Source organism: Carassius gibelio, chromosome A1 (genome assembly GCF_023724105.1).
Source record: "Carassius gibelio isolate Cgi1373 ecotype wild population from Czech Republic chromosome A1, carGib1.2-hapl.c, whole genome shotgun sequence".
NCBI classification, from domain to species: domain Eukaryota; kingdom Metazoa; phylum Chordata; class Actinopteri; order Cypriniformes; family Cyprinidae; genus Carassius; species Carassius gibelio.
In genome coordinates, this window is record NC_068371.1 from 37,172,304 (window position 1) to 37,194,628 (window position 22,325).

The window sequence follows — 22,325 nt, forward strand, 5'->3', positions numbered from 1 at the left end:
TGGTTCAAGGAAACTTTCTGTTTCACAAAAGGTTCTTAGATTATTAACATATTCTTTATGCTAAGAATTGCTTTTATTTTAATAAAAATATTTCCAGGAAGATCGAGGTCAAGCAGAGGTCTACTAGAAATGTTCATTGTGATGACAATGCAAAGCTATCTCTTTCTTAGAGAGCAGCAGAAAAACTATACTCTGCCACTTTGAATAGATGTGGTCTAGGTGAATCCTTTATCAACAGTAAAGCTCATAAAGGCTTCAAACACAGACAGACTCCAAGCCCCGCCCACTCCGACAGCCAGACTCCACCCACATCAGGTATGAGAGTGTCAGTTCTGATATATTTTAAAGATATTGAAGAAGTGTAATTAAAAAAACAGTTCATCCAAAAAATAAAATACTGTTAATTTTGCACATTTAAAACCATATTTATTTTCTCAGCATCTTTTTTATATATATATATATATATATATATATATATATATATATATATATATATATATATATAGTAAAAAGCAGAAATGAAGATAATGAGGAGTTTCCAGACTTACAGGATTCTGTTCTCGGTGATTAAGCAGATGATTACGAGGAGTATGACCATGACATGGAGACAGGACACATGGATGGAGATGAGGATGACAGACACAATGACTGAATCAGTCATGACACTGATAGGAAAAAAGGCCAATGATAAAGGACACTCACATCATGACGAACTGAATTTTGATGATGATGTAGAGGATGACCATTATAAAGATGATGACATCAGCAGTATTCACAGCCAGAGCAGCAGGGGCAGTCAAAGTAACAACAGTCACCATAGCGATAGGGTAGTGTTAATTAATTAGTTAATCACTGGTCACTGCTTAGTCCTATAAGGGCAGTTTTTTAAGCACATGTCATAAATTAATTGTATTGTGAAGCTCAGTATAAAAACTTAAATGAGGCATTTGAAAAAGAATAAGATAAAAATTTGAGAACACTTACAGATACCTCCAAAATATTGGTTTTAATCTGCCAATTTCCTTAATTATATGACAAACCCTATGACAGGAAGTGATCCAGATGAAGGCCAAACTGACAACCCTTTAATATATTATTGTGTATTTTTTATCTGTAATGTATAACATTAGCTTGTGCTTATTTAATTTATGTTGTAAAATGTTAAATACATCTGTACATTGCATGTGTGGGATTATTAATAATAGGAAAAAAATAACTTAACATGCGAAAATTAACTTTACTATTATAATTATATTGTTTCTTGGTAATTTTCATGCTTCGTCAAAATAAATACAAGCATATAAAACATTTAAAACATTGAGCCACAGCCTAAAAATACACAACAGGGTCAGTTACTGTTCGTGCATCAGAAGCAACATCTCAGTAATTTTCCATGCTCCACGCGGTCCAGCCCAACGCACGCTCACGCTGTGCTGCAGAACCCGCCTCATACATGAGACCAAGGGCAAAAGACGCGCAAGGAGGGGTCGATCCTGATTGACAGCTCTGCTACCCAATCGCATTCGTGCTAGGCTTCCGTGTCGCTCTCTCCAACCAATCAGCTGCAGCGGAGGGCGTGCCCACAGTCTAAATTTTACGCGGCGCTACGGCGTGAAAACTAAACCGAGATGGAATATGCCAGTCTGAACCGGTTTCAACCGGTCTTGCGTGTGATGCATGAGACTAGAAAGGAGCTGGGTCACAGTCTCTCGCAGATATCTGCGTTCAAAACAACGGTTTTTCTGCAATAGGCAAAAGAATAAAGTAACGATTGGTTTGATGCTGTTGTTATAAAACGGAATGAGTAACGATAACGTTAGTTAAAGCGAGTTGTAAACCGCCATAGATAGAGACAGATGAACTGACACGAGCTGCTGACTGAAAGAGGAATCGGACTCAATCACTGAAGACAATAGTTAAAAATAACACCGATATTGTGTGTTTCGGGGGGTTTCATGTTATCGTTTGCGTTGCACTATAGTGTGCTCGGCTAACTAACGTTATACAAGACACTTAGGAATTGAAGTGAACTTGCTAGATTTTTTTAATTGTTTACATACGCTTTCGTGTAAAATGAGACAATTCAAATAGATTTATTTTTACATATCAACTTGATATTGTTTTGACGCGACGCACGTTTCCACGACACTTAACCTTGTTGCTGAGTCCTAAACCACGTTAGCATTGTTTTTTCCCTCGAGGACGAGTTTTGATTAAAACAGGTAAGTTAAAGGTTGTTGTAGAGGTGTTTGGTGAAATACTTATCCGTTACAATTATTATCTACTACGAAATGTGAGTTGAATGAAGTGCTAGTTTGCTGACACAGTGCTGATATTGACCAGGAACGAAAACGCGTTTTGATCCTCATCGCGTCCCGTAACTGCGCTCAACTAGAATTCATGTGGGCTGCTTTCCAACCAAAAGTTTGATCAGTATAAGTTACATTAAGTTGACTCAAATAATTGTGTTTTTCTAGCCGTGAAAGGAACACACGTTTAATGTATTAAACGGGAATATTGGCACTTTTCAGAAGCTCTTAACTCGTAATGCTAGCTGTTGTAATGATGATCTCAGCAAAATAGCACTCAGTCATAAGTTGTACTTCAGTGCAACTGCATGCTTAAGTATTGTGTTTTGTGGACTAAAGTGCACCCACGTGGTTTGAGCCATTGTCACTGTCTGACTTTTAACACCAGAGATCATTCTGGATAAACATCTAGTACAGTGTTAGGATGAATGGTCAAAGAAGGGTCACTATTTTGATAACTAAAAGATGTCTGTTTTGCTTTGCAGCTCTATGCCGGCAGACATGACCATGTTGGCGGATCACACAGCACGACAGTTGCTGGATTTCAGTCAAAAGCTAGACATCAACCTGTTGGACAATGTTGTCAACTCCATGTACTATGATGTGGGATCTCAGGTATGTACAATTCTGGCGCTTTGATTGCATTCAAATCATAGTTTATAGTTTATCAGACATGTACAGTGCATCATAAGTGGTTTATGTTGCGATTACTTTAGCAAAGACTGGCACAAGAAGTTCTCACCAGTCTGAAGGACCACCCAGATGCCTGGACCCGAGTGGACACCATACTGGAGTTCTCGCAGAACATGAAGACAAAAGTATGTCAACATTAACATTAGGGCTGTGTCAAACTATTATTTTGATAATCGAGTAATCAGAGAACTATTCTGTTGATTAATTGAGTAATCTGATTCATTTTTTGTGGTACTACAAATAGGCCTAGACAAACAATAGACTTAATCACTTTAAATGCATATAAAATAGCAATGAGGCAAGTAATCATATGGGTGTATTTAAATAAATGTTATAAATACATAATGTAATAACAATATAGGCACAACTTATGTACATTATGATGTCAAATGCCCGGCTTGACCATTGTTTTTACACTTAAAAAGTGTTCTGTAAATGATAACTGTTTGTGCGATGCAGGATTTACTGTGAATGGAGCTGCTCTGAGATGCACGTAACCTAAATGCAAATAAAGTGCATATATTTAGTTGAATCACAGCCTTTGTGAGTTCACAATAGCACTGTGCTTTGTGATTTTTAAATGGTTTTAATATTTCATAAAGGCTTAGAAAACTGTCTAATAATGCTTTTCATGGATTCTCCCGGTTTATTGACATGGACAAATTCCAATCAATGATTTTTTTTTTAAGTAGAGTACTGATTTAATCAAGGAATTATTTATTAACATGTTTCTAAATTTAGCCAGTTTATCAAGTCCTACTTATTAAATGCCAACCATGACAATTTATTCTGCCACATTAAACTGATGTTTACTCCTTTTGCTGTTTGTATTGTAGTACTACGCTCTTCAGATACTGGAGACCGTGATCAAAACACGCTGGAAGATTCTTCCACGGAACCAGTGTGAAGGTAATTTACACACTGACCTTAATCTCTATGAAAAATCTATTACTCACCTCCACATTATAACCTAATTGTCTATTTTAAGAAATGCACAAATAACTGACATCTCCGTCTATCCACAGGAATTAAAAAGTATGTTGTTGGGCTGATCATCAAGACTTCCTCTGATTCTAACAGCGTAGAGGTAATTAATACTAGAAATTGTACCATTTAAGTTACTTAGAATTAGTTTTTATTATCTTATTTTTAACTAGGTATGCATTAGAGATGGGGAATTCAAGCAAAAATAATATTAAATTATCGCAGGGAATTATTTAATTATTATTTGAAAAATTGCTCCCCTCCACAGAATACTTTCTTTATTGCTTTAACATGTATGAGTAAAAAATAAATATAGTTTATACATAACATTAAAAAATTGACACCATATAGATGAGTTGGGGCTCTTGTGGTAATTTCTACATTTTCCAGCTCATTTTCCGCTAGAAAACTTACAAATGCAGTCATGCACACCATGGATTTTTAAATCACTAACACACACAACATTTTAGCTAACATTATGATTTCCATGCTATTAGTACATGCAAATGTTCAAGTTGGTTGAGTAGCCTTTGTTAAAGCAAGAGCCTTCACACTGTGCAACTGTTATTTACTTTATCCTTTTTTGAAGACAAAATAACTTTGACATTTCTAGACATGGAAATGATTTTCCCAGCAGGAAGCATTGTAATTAATTTACTGTAGCAGTGTCTCATTTGAGGAGAATAATTGTAGATGGATGTTATTTGTGCACGCACCAGTATGTGGCTCACTTGAGACAACGTGTCAACAGAACCAGGAACTATGCAGCACTAAAAATATAGTGTTATGACAAAATACTCCTTTAATTTTAAATGGAAAAAAAATTAATCAATTTATCTATTAATGTTATTTACTACACATAGCCTAAAGATAAAGAGCTGTAAAAATTATAAATTTTTTTTAGAGCTCCTTGTATTTAAAATTTGTATAATCCATTTGAAAAAGTACATATTAATAAATAAATCTCTGTACATTAAGTAACTTTATTTACATGCATCGTGCATGTAATTTTTAGTCATGTAAGCTATAGCTTCTGACATAAAAAAAACACACCCTAGTGATTTTATGATATACATACTGCTTTATTTATTCAGAAACACAAGTATCTTAATGATATTTGTGTATTTTACTTTCATTTTATTACAAGTAGGCCCACAGCGCCCCCTAAGTAAATAAAACGCCTTATCGGACGGGCTTTAGGACCCGGGGGAGGCTGCTGCTGCTGCTACTGCACAGGCTAGTAACTGTTGACTCTTATCTCACACCGGACATATGTGACCCTGGACCACAAAACCAGTCTTAAGTGGAAATTAATTCGTCTGAGAGCTAATAAATAAGCTTTCCATTGATGTATGGTTTATTAGGATCGGACCGTGTTTGTCTGAGATACAACTATCTGAAAAAAAATCTAAATACTAAGAGAATCGCCTTTGAATTTGTCCAGATGAATTCTTAGCAATGGATATTACTCATCAAAAATTTAGTTTTGATATATTTAGGTAGGAAATATAAAAAATATTTTCATAGAACATTATCTTTGCTTAATATCCTAATGATTTTTGGCATAAAAGAAAAATCGATAATTTTGACCCAAACAATGTATTTTTCGCTATTGCTAAAAATATACCCCAGCGACTTAAGACTGGTTTCGTGGTCAAGGGTCACATATAATACTGTATTTGCATTCTCAAATTAAATGCAGCAAAACAGGGAATCTAATCTCCATTCATGCAAAAGTTCACTTCAAGAATGAGCACACTGCTAACTTGACGCACCCTGAGCACATGTGATTTATTCGTCTTATTGGCAAGGCATATCGGCATCAGTTTTTTAAAATGGCCGATGCTGAATTTAACATTTTAATCCTTTATCGGCCATTTCCGATTACGTCCAGTCCTATTTTACATTTTAATTTTAGGTAGATTTTTTGTAATTTAGTTGTTTTTGTCAATTTTATTATTAATTTATTTACTTATTTTATATACAGTTTTTGTTAACATTTAGTTATTGTAGTGCGTAAACTTCAAATGAAAGCGAGAGATGTTGCCCTGGCAAATAACTGAAAATATATATTTTAAATGTTTTCTCTTACTGATTTTTGTTTTATTCAAATTAGTACATTTCAATCAGTTACAACTTAAACTATAACAATAATTAATTTAAATAAAATTTTAGAACTGAAATTTAAACCAAATTTAAACTTCTTTTAATTTAGCATCAATTAGTTGAACCATTATAACCCTGATTTGTACTAGTCATGTCTCTGAATGCATCCATGCTGACTTGTATTTGTGCTCTTACAGAAGGAAGGGGTTTACATAGCAAAGCTCAACATGATCCTGGTGCAGGTGAGTGTCCTTTCAGGAATATCTATAGTCATGATATTGTGAGTGCGAATGGCTCATGGCTTTATTGCTGATGTTGTCTTCCTGTTTGTGTGTAGATTCTGAAGCAGGAGTGGCCGAAGCACTGGCCCACATTCATCAGTGACATTGTGGGAGCGAGTCGCACCAGCGAGAGCTTGTGTCAGAACAACATGATCATCCTGAAGCTCCTCAGTGAGGAGGTGTTTGACTTCTCCAGCGGGCAGATGACTCAGGTCAAAGCCAAGCATCTGAAGGACAGGTATGCTTGACCTGTAACACGTGACAGTTACAGATTCTGCAGGGTGTGGTCGGTAAAATAAATTGTAGTGATATTTACTTTCTCTATCTTTTCTTCTTGCAGTATGTGCAATGAATTTTCCCAAATATTCCAGCTGTGCCAGTTTGTCATGGTATGTTACCTGCATATTATTACAGAATTAGCATTTTTTTTATTTTTATAATTAAAGGAATAGTTCACCCCAAAATTTAAATTTGCTGAAATTGTGCTCACTCTCAGGCCATCAAAGATGAGTTTGTCTGTTAATGGCAACATATTTTAGAGAAATTCACCAGTGGATCCTCTTCAGTGAATGGGTGCCGCCGGAATGAGAATCCAAACCGCTAATAAAAACATCACAATTACACCACACATTTCTAGATCATCAGTTAATGTCTGAATGAGGAGAGAAATATGCACAGATCAAGACCAAAATAGTTCTAAACAAAAACTGGAATATTTAAAGTTAAATACATCAGGATTTCTTTATTTAAAAACATGCTTTTTGCTTCATAAGATTTTATTCGATGGACTGGAGTAGTGTGGATTATTGTGCCAGTTTTATCAGCGGTTTGGACTCTCATTCTGTCTCTCATTCATAATTTTTGGTTAACTATTACTATATATACACCTCTCATTTTTAAACCTCACTTGATGCTGTGTACATCAGGAAAATTCCCAGAATGCCCCTCTAGTCCACGCCACATTGGAGACCCTCCTTCGTTTCCTTAACTGGATTCCACTGGGCTACATATTTGAGACCAAACTCATCAGCACACTTGTGTACAAGGTAACACGTCTCGAGGTCTCTAATTTAACTCATCTGAATTAATGAAATGCTGTTGTAGCAGACTGCTGTTACTCCTCTCACAAAGGCGCACTGTCATTGGCTCAGCTTGCCAGTGCGTAAGAAAGAGAGGGAAATCATTGGAGCGCTGGCTGTTCTCATTGGCTCTCTGCTCAAAGCTTTGTGCCTGAGCCGGTGCTCAAACATTTATAGCCTTTCACTTGGTGAAAATCATTGAGTGTTCCAGAAAGTTTATCATCTGTGTTTTCTGATCAATTCCACAGTTCCTGAATGTTCCCATGTTCCGGAATGTCACTCTGAAGTGTCTGACAGAGATCGCAGGTGTCAGTGTCAGTCAGTATGAGGAGCAGTTTGTCAACCTTTTCTCGCTCACCATGATACAGCTTAAACAGGTACATGCACATTTACACACACACACAACACTCGTTTGAACTTGTCAGAAACAGCTCTGTTCACAGCGACCAGTTTTGGTGCATGTATCTTTAAATGCTAATGAGCTTTGCTCACCCTGCCCCTCTCTTCCGTAGTTGAGGAAAGGCGATTTGCAATCATAAAAAATATAAAGTGTGAGACTTACTACTTCTGGAGGTGCAGCTGGATCACGAACATTGGGTACTGATCCATCTTTGAGTTTGAACTTCTTAGTAGAACCCGCCTTAAATTTCTCTCGTTCAGAAAACAGTCAGGAGTAAAATGATTTGCGCAGACATAAACATTTTTTTTTTAGATGTATTTTAGGGCTGCACGATTAATCAAGTATGATTGTCATCCACATCTTGTCCATAAAGCCGGTTCTGTAATCAGTAGTAAATCTCCATCAGATGCTTTCACCTGGAGCCGTAGTTAAGAAGACTCTGTGTAGTAAATGCTGCTCCATCTGAAAGCATGTGAAAATATATTTAATAACGTTTTTACGTTTTAATGTCAGTCAAGTGTTTGATTTTAATCCTTTAGAGAGATGATATGGCTTATTACACAGAATAAGGCACGCTACATATTTCATAGATTTCTAAAACATAAATGTTATGTTGATTAGCATTGCATTATATACTTTATAATAAATATATATAAAATGATATAATAAAAATTATAAGACGAACTCCGATAAACCATATATTGTCATAGTGGTGTGTTTATTAGACACGTTGAATCAATGAAAGCAGTAAAATCTTCTGTTTATTCAGCAACTGCTATAAGGATTTCCTGGATTTCTCTTTCGTGGTGTATTTGGAGGTTCAGCGCGAGGGTGCCCTCTGTCCTTCAGGAAGGAGGTTTACTGCTGATCAAAGAACCATGCTTCACTGAAAGATACACATGATAATTGCTATTTATTGCCTTTGCGATTTTAATTTCGATTAATTGTGCACCCTGGTGTATTTGGAGGTGCATTACCATCAAAAGCAAAACTAATCCACTATGTCTTCAGTGGCTTAGATGTCGGGAGAAAATATAGACTCATATGTTCACTTTTACATTCAACTATAAAACACCTACATTGAATATAAGACATTGGCTGCATCTCATTTCGGAGGTGAAAACCTACAAGTTTTCTAAACAACACACCAGATTAACGAGTTTTCAAAATTATAATAACCTTCATTTACTCATCAACAGATGCTGCCTCTGAACACAAATATCCGTCTGGCATATGCAAACGGGAGAGACGACGAGCAGAACTTCATTCAGAACCTCAGTCTGTTTCTCTGCACCTTCCTCAAAGAGCACGGACAACTGATAGAGAAGAGACTGAACCTCAGAGAGACGCTCATGGAGGTACACACACAGTCAAATGCAGTGAAATAGACGGAAAAGTGACACACAAACTCCTAATCGGTTGACTCTCATGTGCTCAGGCTCTGCATTACATGCTGCTGGTGTCTGAGGTGGAGGAGACGGAGATCTTTAAGATCTGTCTGGAGTACTGGAACCATCTGGCCGCTGAGCTCTACAGAGAGAGTCCCTTCTCTACCTCCACCTCCCCACTGCTCTCAACCAGCCAACACTTTGACGTGCCGCCCCGCAGACACCTCTACCTGCCTGTGCTCTCCAAGGTCAGTTAGCCACAGCGTACAGCAGCTTCACTTTAAAATATTGGCTGCTGGAGAAAATCTGACTGTGTTCTTAACCCGTCTCAGGTGCGTCTGCTGATGGTGAGTCGCATGGCCAAACCGGAGGAGGTTCTGGTGGTGGAGAACGATCAGGGCGAGGTGGTTAGAGAGTTCATGAAGGACACCGACTCCATCAACCTCTACAAAAACATGAGAGAGACTCTGGGTAATTATAATGGGCTGTTCTCTAACTAAGCAGATAAAGGTAGATGTAGAAAGCTTCATAATGATCTCTTTCTCCTGTCCAGTCTACTTGACACATCTGGACTATGCCGATACTGAGCGGATCATGACGGAGAAGCTTCATAATCAGGTGAACGGTACCGAGTGGTCCTGGAGGAACCTGAACACGCTGTGCTGGGCCATCGGCTCCATCAGTGGCGCCATGCATGAAGAGGATGAGAAGAGGTTCCTCGTCACTGTCATTAAGGTGTTTATTCATGCATGTGTTGTTGCCAGGAAGTTGAAAGTCCAGCTTTACATCACAGTACCGTATATTTCGGACTATAAGTCACACCTGAGTATAAGTCGCATCAGTCCAAAAATATGTCATGATGAGGAAAAAACATATATAAGTCGCACTGGACTATAAGTCGCATTCATTTAGAACCAAGAGAAAACTTGATTGTCTACAGCCACAGCCCTCTCGCGACTGTAGACGGTAATGTTTTCTCTTGGTTAATTTCACTTGGTTCATATCAAATTAACTTTGATAAATAAGTCGAACCTGACTATAAGTCGCAGCACCAGCCAAACTATGAAAAAAAGTGTGACTTAAAGTCCGGAAAATATGGTAATAAAATACATTTTAAAATGCATTCACATAGAAAACATATTTCTATGTATTGTACAATATTTTAAATTGTAATAATATTAAAAAGTTTTAACACCAAATTCCTGTTCCTGTCTCAGGATCTGCTGGGTCTGTGTGAACAGAAAAGAGGGAAAGACAACAAGGCCATCATCGCCTCCAACATCATGTACATCGTCGGTCAGTACCCACGATTCCTCAGGGCCCACTGGAAGTTCCTCAAGACTGTCGTCAACAAACTCTTTGAGTTCATGCATGGTGAGGAACCGATTGTGTTTGAGAATTTTGTCTGGTCATGCATGATTTTTTATATTTTTTTACTTCAGTGCAGATCCTTTCATAAGGGTTAAGTGTTTCTCTTTCTCTTTCAGAGACCCATGACGGCGTGCAGGACATGGCTTGTGACACCTTCATCAAGATCGCTCAGAAGTGCAGGAGGCATTTCGTGCAGGTTCAGGTGGGGGAGGTGATGCCCTTCATCGACGAGATCCTCAACAACATCAACACCATCATCTGTGACCTGCAGCCGCAGCAGGTGCACACGTTCTACGAGGCTGTGGGCTACATGATCGGAGCACAGACAGACCAGACGGTCCAGGAGCGACTGATCGAGAAATACATGCTCCTCCCCAACCAGGTGTGGGACAGCATCATCCAGCAGGCCACCAAGGTGAGAACAAGAGTCATTTTACATTTACATTTAATAATTTAGCAGACACTTTTATCCAAAGCAACTTACAAATGAGAACAATAGAAGCAATCAGACCAACAAGAGAACAACAACAGTATACAAGTGCCATGACAAGTCTGTCTAGTACAGAACACATAGCCAGGTTGTTTATATTTAATTTATTTTTTCTTAAGAATATGATAGATTTTAGTTTTATTAAGAATGGTTTTGTTAAATTGTTATTAATTTTGTTGTCCTTTTTCACTTTTTTTTAATAAGCTTTATCCTTTTTTAAGATATCAGGTTCAATAAAAATGAGATGTTTCCTTGGCAAGATAATTTATAAAAAATTTTCATTTTATTTAACATTTTAATTTTGTTTCAGTTTATTATTCATGATCATTTCAATTAAGGAACTTTATGATTTTAGTTAACCATAACCGCTTATATCTAATGTTTTAGTTTTTTTGTTTTAGTACATAGTTAAACAAAAAAAAATGTTAATTCTTTTTAAATCAAAACAATTATGGTTTTAATTAACTAATAACCTTGGTGATATGTAATTAATCAAGCTTATCTTTGTGTAACAAATGTAATTTTAATACTCAGAACTTTCCAAATGAAAACAAGGGTTGTTTAATAGAAAACAGATTTTTAAAGGGTTTAAACTCTCATGTGAAGTTCTAAAGATTGAAATGGTAACACTTGAACTCAAAGCATGTGATGTCTCTGTTCAATCAGAACGTGGACATCCTGAAGGACCCAGAGACGGTGCGTCAGCTAGGCAGCATCCTGAAGACCAACGTGAGGGCTTGTAAAGCAGTAGGTCACCCTTTTGTCCTGCAGCTGGGACGCATTTACCTGGACATGCTCAACGTCTACAAGTGCCTGAGTGAGAACATCTCTTCTGCAATCCAGAGCAATGGTGAGTCACGCACACCAATATAGAGCACATGACCCAACAACTGGCACATAATAACAGCTCACGATTGACTCTTTGGTTTCTCTCTGCAGGTGAGATGGTGACCAAGCAGCCTCTGATACGGAGCATGCGGACGGTGAAGAGAGAGACACTAAAGCTCATCTCTGGATGGGTCAGCCGCTCCAACGACCCGCAGATGGTCAGTTCTGACATTCCTGGATCAGTCTGCGCTCGTGCCAAAACAAGAAGTTGAGTTTGACAGCATCACAAAGGGTTGTTGTTGTCTTTTCAGGTTGGAGAGAACTTTGTCCCACCTTTGCTGGAGGCGGTTCTCATCGACTACCAAAGGAACGTTCCAGCAGCTCGAGAACCAGAGGTGCTCAGCACTATGGCAACCATCATCAACAAGCTCGCCGCACATATAACCGGAGAGATCCCCAAGATATTCGATGCTGTGTTCGAGTGCACCCTTGACATGATCAACAAGGTTAGTTCATCCTGTCTGACAGCTTTCATTTTATATCTTGAGTTGTTTTTTCTGAATCAAACCAGTTTACGTCTGAAAGCGAGTATACACTACTTTTCACAATGTACGGCTGTGTTATTAATCGTGATATGGCTTAATGTGCTTATCAAATCACCAAGGCTGTGATATAGAAAATTACTCCACCCCAAAAGGTAAATTTAGCCGGGAGGCCTGTGACTATCCCATAGACTGCCAAGTAAATTACACTTTCAAGATCCAGAAGAGTATGAAAAGCATAATCCTAATAGACCATTTGTCATCAATGATACGTTTTCTGTCCGTATTTATGCTTTGATTTGAAAGAAAACGGTGCATCTGTGTATCGCGGCTGACACACAAGAGCTTGTGTTCAGCTCATATTCTCCAAAATGGCACTACGAGAATGCGGAGAGACACAGAGGAGACGAATTGTTGAATAAAGTCATTATTTTAGTTTTTTTCCATGTACAAAATGTGTTCTCGTCGCTTCATAACATTACGGTTGATCCACTGATGGCAGGTGGACTGTTTTGACAATGTCTTTCATACTTTTCTGGACGTTACATTTAGTCATTTAGCGGATGCATTTATCCAAAGCGACTTACAAATGAGGACAGTGGAAGCAATAAAGATCAACAAAAGAGCAATGATATACTAGTGCTATAACAAGTCTCAGTTAGCTTAAACGCAGGACACGTAACAAGAGATTTTAATAAAAGAATAGAGCAAGCTAGTGTTGGAGATCTTTTTCTTTTTTTTTTACCTTGAAGGTGTAATTTACTTGGCAGTCTATGGAACAGTCACAAGCCTCACTGTTTTAATCCAAAATATTTTAAATTGTGTTCCGAAGATGAACAAATATATTATGGGTTTGGAAGACATTGGGCAAGCGACAAATGATTAATGACAAAATTTTCATTTTGTGGTGGAGTAACTCTTTAAAATTACCATATGTGCTGTGTAATATTGTTTCTATTTTTTTTTAAATGCTTTTATTTTACAGAGAAATTGTATTATTACAAAAGTAACATTTCTTATTTTTATCTAGTAGTAAACCTAGTAATAAATATCTATAGTAGAAGTATTTTTCTTAAAGGGATATTTCACCCAAAAATAAAAATGATTACTCCCCCTTATATCGTTGCAAAACCGTAAGATCTTTGTTCATCTTCAGAACACAAATTAAGATATTTCCGATGAAATCCGAGAGCTTTCTGAGCCTCCATAGACAACAACACAACTACCACATACAAGGCCCAGAAAAGTACCGTATTATCCGGACTATAAGTCGCTCTTTTTTTCAAAGTTTGGCTGATCCTGCGACTTATAGTCAGGTGCGACTTATTTATCAAAATTAATTTGACATGAACCGAGAGAAATAAACCAAGTTAAAACATCACCGTCTCCAGCCGCGTGAGGGCGCTCTGTGCTGCTCAGTTCTCCTGTAGTCTACACTGAAAACACAGAGCGCCCTCTTGCGGCTGGAGACGGTAATGTTTTCTCTTATAAATATATTCCTGTTTTTGTTCATCTCTGGCACCATTCAAGACCATACCATGATGAGTGTGTGCATTCCTCTGCTTGTAAACAAGGCGCTGCTCGTCAGGGTTCAACATCAGCACTCCTGCATTAGCAGCTTCGCAGGCATGCGTCATGATACTCATGTGAATGGTGGCAGAGCCTGACATGGAAGAGAATAAATTGCTGAATAAAGTCGTTATTTATTTGTTTTCTTCCGACTCTACTTTAATGCTCTTCGTTTTGCCTTTGTCAGAACTTTGAGGAGTTCCCCGAGCACAGGACGCATTTCTTCTACCTGCTGCAAGCCGTCAACTCCCAATGTTTCCCAGCATTCCTGTCCATCCCACCAGCACAGTTCAAACTGGTTCTGGACTCCATCATCTGGGCCTTCAAACACACCATGAGAAATGTGGCCGACACCGGTGAGAGGAGAGACCTGTGGTTAAACAATACTCTACTGTGTGAATGCAAAGAGCTTCTGGTTACATTCAATTTAACAAATTGTGGTGTTCAGAAATGTAATTCTTAAAGGTGCTGTATGTAAGGTTTTGACTTCACTAAAGCATAAAAATACCATGATATGTTTGCAGATATTTAAGAAACATGCTAAGTTAACATAATTGAAAAACAATGCTATAGTCAGTTACTCTCCTTTGAAAATATGCATTCAATCCTACATGCAGCACCGTAAACGGCTAAGCATTCTTGACCTGAGTTTGTTTTTGCACAGTGTGTTTTTGATATGAATTGCCCGGAGTCACATTAAAATGCTGACTGTGTGTCTCCAGGGCTTCAGATCCTGTTCACCATGCTGCAGAACATCGCACAAGAAGAGACGGCAGCTCAGAGCTTCTATCAGACATACTTCTGTGACATCCTGCAGCACATCTTCTCTGTTGTCACAGATACGTCTCATACTGCTGGTCAGTTGCTAGGCAGAGAGAGAGTGACATGGTTTCAGTGTAACTAATGGAGCTGTTATTCTGAACAAAACGGCTTCACATCAGTCACACAGTGAACCTCACAGACACTGTTGTTCAGGTCACTTTTCACCTGATATAAAAAGGGGTTGAAAAACAAGAGTTTAGGCGAGCTTACACATTTATTTTTATAGTTATTATTATTTGCATACATTATTATTCTCATACTGATTCAAGTACATAACATATAAATTATGAAATTTTTTACTGTGTTAATTTATTGTGAATTAAACATACTATCAGAAGTTGATTCAGTGTGTGTGTGTATTTGATGGATGCTCTGGTTTGTGCCGGGCAGGTCTGACGATGCACGCCTCCATCCTCGCCTACATGTTTAACCTGGTGGAGGAGGGTAAAATCAAAGTGACTTTGAACGCAGGCAGCACGGCCAGCAATCAGTGCTACGTGCAGGAGTACGTGGCCAATCTGCTGAAGACCGCCTTCCCACATCTGCAGGAGTAAGAGCAGCCTAGAACACGAGGATTGTGTTTTCAGTGTGTTGTTGTTTTCATGTGTTCATGTAAATGATATATATATTTTTTTTCTTTCAGTGCCCAGGTGAAGGTTTTTGTCACGGGTCTGTTCAGCTTGAATCATGACATTCCTGCCTTTAAAGAGCACCTCAGGGACTTCCTGGTCCAGATCAAGGTACGTCACTTCCTTCCACCTAGATTTTGACTTCCCTTTTCTCTAGTCATAGACCAGAGTATAGCCAGCCAAAAGTTCACAATATAAATGTGGGTACACGTATATGAGGAGGGTTGAAAATGAACTTTCACCCCAACAGCCACAGTGTTTGTTAAATACCCACCTCCATTTATAGTAGTAGTAATAATAATCACAATGAATAATGATAAATTGTATTATTTATTTTAATTAATCATTATATAGTAATAATACTAATTACAGTTTTCTTTTGCATAATAAAAATATGCAAAACAATTGTTTTGTTACTATGAACTATTAATTTTTAATAATTAAAGTACTTTATTATTTCTAAAATGTTATTGTGCATGTTATATTTTAATAAATATTAATGATAATTAAATATTCATGTAATGCCATTTAATAGTTATCAAATGTTTATATTTATTCATGAAATGGTAACCATTAATAGTTATAAAATGCTCTGTTATTAAATATAATAATACATAATACTACTAATACATTATTGTGCATTAGAGCGTTTTAATTTACAATATAATTAGTTTTTAATTATTATAATTATTAAACAATCTTTTGGCGTTCACACAGTTTCTGGCCTTTAAAATAGATATGGATCTGTTTTTTGATTCTGAATAACAATCCCAAATCTAGTTAATACTGATTATAAATGGAGGCATTGTTTATTTCTATAATTTACAAAAAAAATGAATTTCTGTAAAGGGTCTTCCCAAAAAAGAAAATGTAAAATGGAACCTACTATATAAACAAGTGTGATTTGGCTTGATGCAATATTGTTGTTGTTTCAGTTAGGCAGTACATAATAACTCCTATTGTGTGTTTCAGGAGTTTGCAGGTGAAGACTCCACAGATCTGTTCCTGGAGGAGAGGGAAGCATCTCTGCGTCAGGCTCAGGAGGAGAAACACAAGCTCCAGATGTCTGTCCCAGGAATCCTCAATCCTCACGAGCTCCCGGAGGAAATGTGTGAATGAGCACCTGGACAGTTTCACATTCATGAAGGAAGCGTTTGGAGCACTTTAAGCTCAAGCGTGTGTTTGTGTGCGTGTGTATAGACAAGTGAAAATTAATCCAGATCCATGCCAATTTGTAAATTAAAAGATATGTAATTATTAACCTGACTCCTCCCAAACCTTTGGTTTTATATAACTGAAACGATCTCTCTCATATATCAATTTACTGTATATCCTTCAGTGTTTCTGTTCGGTATGTTTGCTTTCCTGTTTCAAAGCACATTACTACTCATTTTAATGTTATCTCAGCCTCATCTATTTGTGAATATGTAATATACAGTATGGCAGGCCAATGAAGACGGACAGTTTCTGCGCTAGAAGAGGGATTTGTGTTGAGCTGTGTGGCTCGTGAACCACAGCAAGTGAATGTGACTGTTTAGGATCAGTCCTGATGCTGTTCCTGTCTTCTTTATTGGGAGTTTGTGTGTGTGTTTATATATATATATTATTTTGGTCAATTGCAGTAAATGTGGAAGACTGAAGTCTTTTTCATGCTACAGACCCACTGAGTGTTTTTTTTTTTTTTTTTTTTGGCATAGGGATGTCATTAAAATGAAAGGGTTTGTTCATATCCTATTTGTAAAGCTGTGTATTAGTACCATGGAGACATAAAGTTGGGTATTTTTACAAAGTGTTGTGTGTGTTTTTCATTTAGCTTGTAGGACTTGTTTATTTAGAATTTAAAAAATTTAAAATACAATATTTATTTAAGTATTCTAGCAAACTTTATTATTTTAGTCTAAATTTGCTACTGTAATACTTTTAGTGTCTAATTAATCTTGAAAGAGCGATACATTTGTTAACTAAGCATATTAGAAACAGAATAAACCTTTTGAATCAGTGCTGCCTAATAGTTCGTTTTTCAGGATACTTTGATGAATAAAGAGTTTAAAATAATTATTAGAAATATAAATCTATGTAATAGCACACGAATTTAGTGTTAGTTTTCTTTTCATGACACCAAACTCTTGAGCGGCAGTGCGTATTTTACATTGCATTGCAAAGGAGTACAGATATATATTAATTAATTACACATCAAACGGGAGTTCGGTAATAAGGTACAGAAATCAAAATTAAACCGTGAACGTACACGTGCTAGACTGCGAGAAATCGCGAGATTTCCGAAGAATGGCCGAAAAGGCCGGAAGGAGACGTTACGAAAACAGCCGATGTGTAACACACGGTGGCCCCTCCCTCTCACTTTGCTAGTTTTCCGGAAAAAGCCGAACGGCCTGCCAAGACGACTCGGCGGAAACAGCCGACGTCTCGCACAACGTTACCCGCTTACCTCCGAGCGACCGGGAAAACCCGAACATCTCCGAAGTCTCCCGACGGAAACCGAAGTGTAACTCCCGTCCCTGTATCATCATGGCTGCCGTATGTGCTAGTCTGCACAGTAACGCTCTGCTCGGAGACTGACTCTCCGTTCCTTTAGTGCCTCACATTTACTGTCTCCAGCCTCGACATCTCGGCAAATAGTCCCGCTTGCATGAGCCCAATCCTCCCTGGTTGTGTTGTCTCATAATATCGAGCCTTCATCAAGCATTTCGTCGGGCCTTAAACACCCCCTTAAAAAGACAACATTTTATTTCCCCAATGGTCTGAATACACTTTCCGCCTTTATGAACCATGTGTGAAAACTGCGCCGAGCTGCTGGAGGTGCTCAATGAGAGTAAGTCAACAGCATTTGATTGTTTCTCGTGTGTTTTTTGTAGTTGTTTGCAGCAAGTTGTTAGCATGATTGTCCGAGCATGCGGCTCACTCCCTCGATTCAGCGCAGATCTTTACGTTTAATATTTAAGCATTCACACTTTTTGTCAACGTGTACATTTAAAATGGCGTTCAAACACATTTTGGCTGTTTTATTTTTTTGGTTTTGACATTTGTTTTTATTAACGCAATGCTAGCTGAACGTGTTAGCCACTCGTCATTTCAGAATTAAATCGTCAAACAAGATCAGCCACAAAATCTGCTGTTTATTTCCAACGGAAGCAGCAGAAGATGTCTTTTTCAAGCCTGTTTTCATATGTTTGGAGGCTGATGGGAAGTTGAACTGGCATCAGAATTAGCATTAGCCTAAGCAGAACTGTTTTTGACATTGTCATCCTTCTAAATGCACACAAATCAACATCTGATCGCCAAACACGATTAATGCTGATGTGTTATTATGAGGGTCAATGTGATCGGACAGTCGTGATGAGAGTTTTTAGCAAGGCTTTGGCCCGCTGCTGGACAGGAATCAGACCGTGTTTGTGTGCTTTGTTGGATGGAGAGAGTGTGTGTTGGGGATTAATGCTCTTTCTTTGCTTCAGTACTGATGTCTTGGCAAGGCAGTGACCGATGGTAAAAACACGGCACAATTGTAATGAAGGATCACCATTGCTTTTGTATGATACTTTAAAGAACTACTATGATTTATGTCCAAAAAACATGGTACTCTGCTGCTATGATGTTAAATATATATACTATTGTTTTGAACATTACAGTGGTATTTCCATGATATTTTAAAGAAATATTATGAGAAATGTTAAAATATATCCTGGTAAAAACAACAACATGACACTATGCTTGTACTGTTATGATGTCAGATGGTACTTTTGGTTTATTGCATTGAAGGATTGCCGTGGTGTTTGCATAATATTTTAAAGAATACAGTTGAGTTACTATTATACATGTCAAAAAAGTCCAACAAAGTGGACAGATAACGGTATTAATGTATTACCGTGATATAAAAACACAAAACCATCATTGTACATTTTCCTCCCCAAAAAAGAACAACAACACGGTTTTACAAAAGTGTCATAACTAAAATGCAAAATGCATGGTGTTACTATAATAACGTCGAAAAACATTAAAGCATAAAACTATTTTTTTCCCTGGTAACTTTTAAGTGAGATAAAAAAAAAAAGATATTAAATTAAATCTTGCACGTTGTTGCGCTGTCATTGCTCGTTATTAAAGTGTTAGATCACCATAGCTTGTTTTTTATTTCCATGTGTTTTTGTGCAAATCTGTGATGCATTTGCATTTTAAATGTATTGTCGAATTGTGTTTGTCAGCACTGACCCCATATGACAAGAATCATGGGTGCCAACAGTTTGGGGTTATTTAGTAGCAACTAATAAAGCTGGTTGATAAATGCACCAAATATATCAGTTAAAAGTACCGTATCGTATATATTTTTAATATATCATTTAATCTTATAGAGGGTGTGAAGCCATGTTTTCCAAATAGTTTTTTATTAAATGAACACATGAATTATATTTAATAACTGCGTTTAATATGCACAGATTTAATATTAAACGTCAGTGTTATTTGGTAGTGTGCATTAGCATGTGTGTTTTTGGCCTTCAGGCGTGTCTGGTGTCCTTGAGTGGCAGCCGCATATGTGCATGTGCAGCTTAACATCTCAGTCCTCAAACACTGTGCTGTGTGGAGATAGACTTCAGACCCACCCTTTGATTGTGTGGGCCAGTTTGACAGTGTTAATCTGACCCGGCGTGCTGTGCGTTTGTGTTCAGGAGAGAGCTTAAATGCAGTCTCAAGTGTTTGTGTGTGTACTCTTTTTGTCAGCACAAGTCTGTTTATGCATACTCTGTAATTTCACATTTTCTTTAAGGTCAAAAACAGCCAGACAGTCACTGAACCAGTTGTGCCAGACGTCATAAAAAGATATGAATCACAGGGAATTTTGACTAGATTTGGAAAGTGCCTGTATAAAAGTGATCTTTGTCATCATTTACTCATCCTCATGATGCTCCAAACCCTTTCTTTCTTGGGTGAATTACAAAAGGAGATATTTTGGAGAATGTTCATGCAGCTCTTTTCAACACAGCAAATCTTTCAAATGGATGCACTGTAATTAATTTGTTTGCCATATTTCAAGTCCTCAGGAGTCAGATGATTGCTTTGTGTAAATTCAAGTTTTAATTAGCTAAAAATCTTCTCTATCCAAGCTCTTGTGTGGTGTCAGGGCTTTTATGTTGTGCATGTTGTAGCTCCTCCGCTTGAGCACAATCTCTGAATTGTGAATAACAAAAATGCATCATAGACAAATGGCCGAATATTATTGCATATAAAAACAGATGGCGATTCATTGCAAGACAGAAAATAACTGACTCAGTGAAAATAAGTTGAGTCTGTTCTTCTCAGAACATGTTGTAAATAACTTGTATATTGTTATTGTAAACAAGTTATTTTTTGGTGCTGTTTGTCATTTTCAGAGTACAACTATATGAAAAAAGAACAGCGTGAACGTTATTCAAAATATATTCTTTTCTGTTCAGCAGGAGAAATAAAGTCATATGTGTTCTGGAGCGACACGAGGGCATGTAAATGATGACATTTATGAATGTCCGTTTTGGTTGAGTTAGTCCTAGAAGTCATTAAAGTTCAGTTTCTGTTAAAGTTTTTGTCTTGGAAGGAACCAAGTACTGTAATTCAGTGTGTCTCTGTGTAAAGTTTTAGAGACTTTGAGGGATTTTTGGTGCTTTTGTGGTTTCAAGTTTTCAGCTTTGATAACAGATCCTCATATAACCGCGCCGTCAAACTGTTTCTCAGTCCTAGAACACAATGCCCTGGATTGTTACTGTAGAGCTGTGGGGAAACGGCAGAGGAAAAAGAAAAACGACAGGAAAGCCTTTTTTCAGAAAGAACGAACAAAAATCTCATGTAGGTCAAGGCTAACCAGCTGCTCGTGTGAACTTTACAACCCCAAGGTAGCATTCCCGAGTCCAGCAACTCCCTCGTCACTGTGGAAATCATTAATTGTGTGTGTGTGTGTGTTTACTTGGTTGGGATTGGGCACATAAATTGATAGTAAAGTCATGCAAATGCAGAATTTCATCTGATCATCTGTAATGATCTCCCATATCTAGTGTTACGGTGAAAAATACAATCACAACATTTCACATTTTACGGATGGAACTCAAATTTACAGTAAAATTTTTTCATTACCTGAAATTATAATAAAGCAAATGATAAAAATCTGTTTTTACTTTTATAGCATACTGGTAATCCCCTTAAAAACACCGCTGTCACATGTTGAATCAAAGTTCATCACACAAGTAGCTCTTCCTGGAGCTGAAGTAAATACTAATATTTAGAAGGTGCACAGTGTCACAAACACAAAACACAATCATGTTAAAACATGACACTAAAATAATGCAATAATTATTTATTTAACAGCATAAGATGAAACACAAAACCCTGATGTATGTCTCACTGATATAATATAATTATTTCAATGAAAAACCATCAGATGTGTCACACAGGGAATTCTGGGAATGTCAGCTGTACATTTAAGCAGCATTGTACTGTAAAATGACATGAAGTGTCTCATTAGTAATTATAGTTTTTCAGTGTTTAACGTTAAACAGTTAACAGGTTTTCACGGTTGTCATTTGTCATTAAAAGTACATACATTCTTGACAGTTTGATGTACCTTGAGTTTGGGTTGTTTTACAGATTTGTTTTTGTGCTGTGCCACTATTGCTCTTTACTAATTTGAAGGAAAAAAAACGTACATAAACCGTATTAAACCTTTGCGTGCAAGTCATCTTTCAGCATTTGTGTTTGCTGTGTGTCTTTAAGTGATCTGATCCCAGACAGCTCCAGAAGCCTGTAGTCTCCTCATTAACAGCTTTGTTTCTCTGTCTCTGTGTGTTTGTGTATTTC

At 37.4% G+C, this 22,325-nt stretch overlaps 2 protein-coding genes across 4 annotated transcripts in view; both read left to right on the forward strand.

The window, feature by feature from the left end:
* The first annotated feature begins 1,630 nt into the window (after positions 1–1,630).
* On the forward strand, positions 1,631–17,280 carry LOC128020104 (exportin-1). Of its 2 annotated transcripts, XM_052606722.1 has the most exons (24): positions 1,631–2,222; positions 2,795–2,924; positions 3,026–3,127; positions 3,839–3,911; positions 4,028–4,089; positions 6,290–6,334; positions 6,430–6,611; positions 6,714–6,762; positions 7,300–7,419; positions 7,701–7,829; positions 9,052–9,210; positions 9,291–9,488; positions 9,573–9,711; positions 9,794–9,975; positions 10,458–10,614; positions 10,728–11,026; positions 11,768–11,951; positions 12,041–12,147; positions 12,241–12,435; positions 14,228–14,396; positions 14,763–14,897; positions 15,253–15,412; positions 15,506–15,602; positions 16,464–17,280. In XM_052606722.1, exons 2-24 carry the CDS (start codon positions 2,799–2,801, stop codon positions 16,608–16,610), a joined length of 3,216 nt encoding a protein of 1,071 aa, XP_052462682.1. In that variant the 5' UTR covers positions 1,631–2,222; positions 2,795–2,798; the 3' UTR covers positions 16,611–17,280. The 2 variants fall into 2 exon arrangements, with proteins under 2 accessions (XP_052462682.1, XP_052462691.1); XM_052606731.1 differs by lacking the exons at positions 1,631–2,222; positions 2,795–2,924; positions 3,026–3,127; positions 3,839–3,911; positions 4,028–4,089 and adding an exon at positions 5,150–5,222.
* A 717-nt stretch (positions 17,281–17,997) lies between these two features.
* The window catches only part of LOC128020119 (ubiquitin carboxyl-terminal hydrolase 34), a 41,534-nt gene continuing 37,206 nt past the window's right edge, over positions 17,998–22,325 (forward strand). For both annotated transcript variants that reach the window (XM_052606738.1, XM_052606748.1), the window contains exon 1: positions 17,998–18,321. In XM_052606738.1, the coding sequence (XP_052462698.1) occupies positions 18,279–18,321 (43 nt within the window). In that variant the 5' untranslated portion in view covers positions 17,998–18,278. The remainder of the gene's footprint in view (positions 18,322–22,325) is intronic.

What these genes read in the sequence shown, in the direction of transcription:
- LOC128020104 (XM_052606722.1), top strand. Translation starts at nt 2,799, where the DNA reads ATGCCGGCAGACATGACCATGTTGGCGGATCACACAGCACGACAGTTG. An exon ending in GCTCCAACGACCCGCAGATG is followed by an intron (nt 12,148 to 12,240) that starts GTCAGTTCTGAC and finishes TTGTCTTTTCAG; the next exon opens with GTTGGAGAGAACTTTGTCCC. An exon ending in ACTTCCTGGTCCAGATCAAG is followed by an intron (nt 15,603 to 16,463) that starts GTACGTCACTTC and finishes TGTGTGTTTCAG; the next exon opens with GAGTTTGCAGGTGAAGACTC.